This window comes from Vigna radiata, unplaced genomic scaffold (assembly GCF_000741045.1).
Source record: "Vigna radiata var. radiata cultivar VC1973A unplaced genomic scaffold, Vradiata_ver6 scaffold_158, whole genome shotgun sequence".
NCBI lineage: Eukaryota > Viridiplantae > Streptophyta > Magnoliopsida > Fabales > Fabaceae > Vigna > Vigna radiata.
The window spans coordinates 856694-859942 of NW_014542914.1; the positions used below are offsets into that span (position 1 = coordinate 856694).

The following is a 3249-nucleotide window of genomic DNA, read 5'->3' on the forward strand; positions in this document are numbered from 1 at the left end:
TATGTTAAAAAATTGAAAGTAAACCTAAATAAGACNTAAGAAGAATATTACCTTGGAATCCAATATCTAGACAACTTAGATTCCTTTAATAATCTCTTCTTGATCTTTGGGCAAACATTGAAATCCATAGAAGCCACCTTCANTCTGTTCGTGGCCCACCTTTTCATCAAATAAACTCTAATATCTTCCAGCAATGTGATTATTGGTTTTCCTCTAGCATGAATGAGGACACTGTTGAAACCTTCACTGATGTTGTTATCTAGACTATCACAACTTGCTTGAGATGTGAATCTAGATCTCGACCAATATCTAGACCAGAAGAAGGAAGAAAGTGGGTCATCATACATGACGTATTACAATGTGCATGTCATAGGGATGAGGTATTTAGCATACGTACCTTGGTGGAATACCTATGAGGTATTTATACGCTTCCTCATTCACTGCTCTCATCTTCAGCATCTCTCTCTCCCAAGCCTGGGGGTACGTGCTTGTTGCAGCACTCCCCATCAAATTCTTCAATACTTGACCACTGAATTGCTTCCTAAAGTTAGCATACAAGTGCCTTATGCAAAATCTTTGTGGTGCCTTAGGCAAAAGTGCTTCAACAGCATGAACCAACACAAACATAATCATATTTTAACTTTCAATAACACAAACATAATCATATTTTAATCATCCACACCACAAACAATTAATATTGAAATGAGTAAGTAACAGAACCACGAACCTTGCGAACCTTGCGAACCTTGCGAACCACACCACGAAACTTGCGAACCTTGCGAATCACCAACCTTCAAGAAATCAACTCCTACACCGATGATGAAGACGATGGACGACGACGAAGACGAAACCACTTCTTCAATTTCNCAATTTCTCTTTTTCCCAATCACAATCGAAATTTTTACCCCAAACTAATTTAACCCTAATTCGAATTTTTACCCCTAATTCCAATTTCTAATTTAACCCTTATTTTAATTTCTAATTTAAACCTATTTCCAATATTCCACGTCACTATTTATTTTATTTTTTAAACATGTGGCAAAGCAGAACGTTACACGTACTCACAAACTATCCACCTGGCATTTGTGCCGTTAAGAAACTTAACGCCGTAACCAAAAAGGACCAAATTGAACACTTTTTGCGAAATTTAGGACTTAAGTGAACTTTTGAAAAAAGGAGGGACCAATTTGAACAAACCCCCCCAAAGGAGGGACCAAAATAGGTATTAAACCTATATATAAATATATATATCCCAATCTATGTAACAAACACCAGGACTAAGTTTCTTTATATTTTACAATTAGTCATAGTTCAGGGAGGCGCAATCTATTATACTCATCATTTATCATTTAAATGCATTGCAAAATTTACTGGAATTCTCTAATCACTTAACAACATAAAAAAACAGTATTTACTACACTTAAAATACTTAACCAAGTTCAAATTACAAAATTATATGACTACCTTTGACTCGTGAATAAAAGACCTTAAAGAAATCCTAAAAATCAATTCAACCTTCCCATGTATCAATGCAATACATATAGACCCATGATGTAGTTTCTAATAAAACTTATTCATTCAAATACTGAACCAATTAGGTATGCACTACAATATAAGAGCATCAGGAAAAGCAATATGCATTNATAAAAAAAATCCATATCATTGTGAGGACTTTGCTTTATAACTCAGACATTATTTTAGAAATACTAAAACACCGCATTTCTACTAAGAACTGAGCCAGACAACAAACAATTATACTAAAATACCCAATATGATATATTCAAGACAAGAGTGTCAATTATTGGCCTATTAACTAAGTTGAACATCAAATAGGTAGGTATTGAAAAGAAACAGGTTATATACCATTTCTATCTTACTTATTTACTATAATCATTTCTCATTTACTAAAGTTGACATACACATTCCATACTTAAATTTTTAGAACATGTTTAAACCCTTCAACCAAATTTGGAATTACATTATTAAAACCCAATTGTACTTCGATGAATCCAAATAAATCAAAAACTCAAATTCCTTATTCAATAGCATACCAATACCAAGCAATAAACTTAACACATTACCACAGTTTTCTTTCCAATATTTGGCAGAATAATATTTTAGATAACACTTCAGACAAGATACCATATAACACCCAATACGCATCTCAACAATTGTAAATAGAATACAATGCGGCTAACCAAAATGTGAAATAATCAATCTCACCATATCATACAATAGTTCAACTAGCTTTCTCAAGTATGCACTACCGCAACTTACTAGAGGGAGAATAAAATAAAGGATTGACGCCATTCATTACCTCCTTCACATAGAATTATAATTCAACATGAGATGCAATCAATATAAACCATTCAATATTCAAACACACGTAAAACAGAGCACTCATATCACAACCGTTATCACACTTAAAACAGGGCAACAAGTTCCCATCAGTTCATATATTCAGATAATTATCATTATCAAGTCTGAAATACCCTTAAACATGCTAACGAGAGTTTTCATTAAGAAATTGATAACTCAAACATGCAAGTCATAATTTTCATTAGAACAAGTATTCCTTCAAACCCTAAAATAAACTTTCATCATATTTTCTTAGACTTTTTAAGCCTGACACTAAAACATGAAAATGATATTTAATTTGGAAAAACATGAAATAGCAAGTCTAGATAATTTTCTTACAAGTTAAGATTAGTTTATGTTACCAAGTATTACTTGGTTTCTAAAAACCAAAATGGTGTCAGTTGAAAGTGTAAAATCCTTGGCTCAGCCTTCTGTGACAGATTAAGCCTTTAGATGAGCTTGGTTATCATCTGCCTCTGGAAATATGCCAGCTTCCTTTTCCCTTCTAGCAAGCTCAGCTAATAGAACTACAATCACATTAATTAAGAAAAAAAATAAAACTGTTAATAAATTATTTAAATGGAAAAAATGAGTTAAAGAGAAAATGTTGAATCAATTACCATATCGAACATGAACATCATTTGGGCTTATATGTTGAAGTCTTTCTTGGCACAAACTCATCAAGTTTGTGTCCATTGTTGTATGTAAACAGATGCGTGGAATGCTATCAAAGGAACATTAAACATGATTATTTGAGAAGAGAACCAACCCACGTCATAGGAAGATGCGGTATGAGAAATAATAAGTTCATAATGTTTAGAATTGTCTTATCGAGAAGATTGAATCCAATTGACTCCAAAATAAATCATATCGTGAAAACCAATAAAAACA

The 3249-nt window shown here is 32.7% G+C and overlaps 1 protein-coding gene across 1 annotated transcript; it reads right to left on the reverse strand.

The window, feature by feature from the left end:
* Positions 1-51: 51 nt before the first annotated feature.
* LOC106752429 lies at positions 52-906 on the reverse strand (the record flags this gene model as incomplete). Its single annotated transcript, XM_014634113.2, is given in 3 exon segments — positions 52-309; positions 398-599; positions 728-906. Coding segments are annotated over 2 exon segments (368 nt in total), but the record flags the coding sequence as incomplete, so codon positions are not given.
* Positions 907-3249: the final 2343 nt, after the last annotated feature.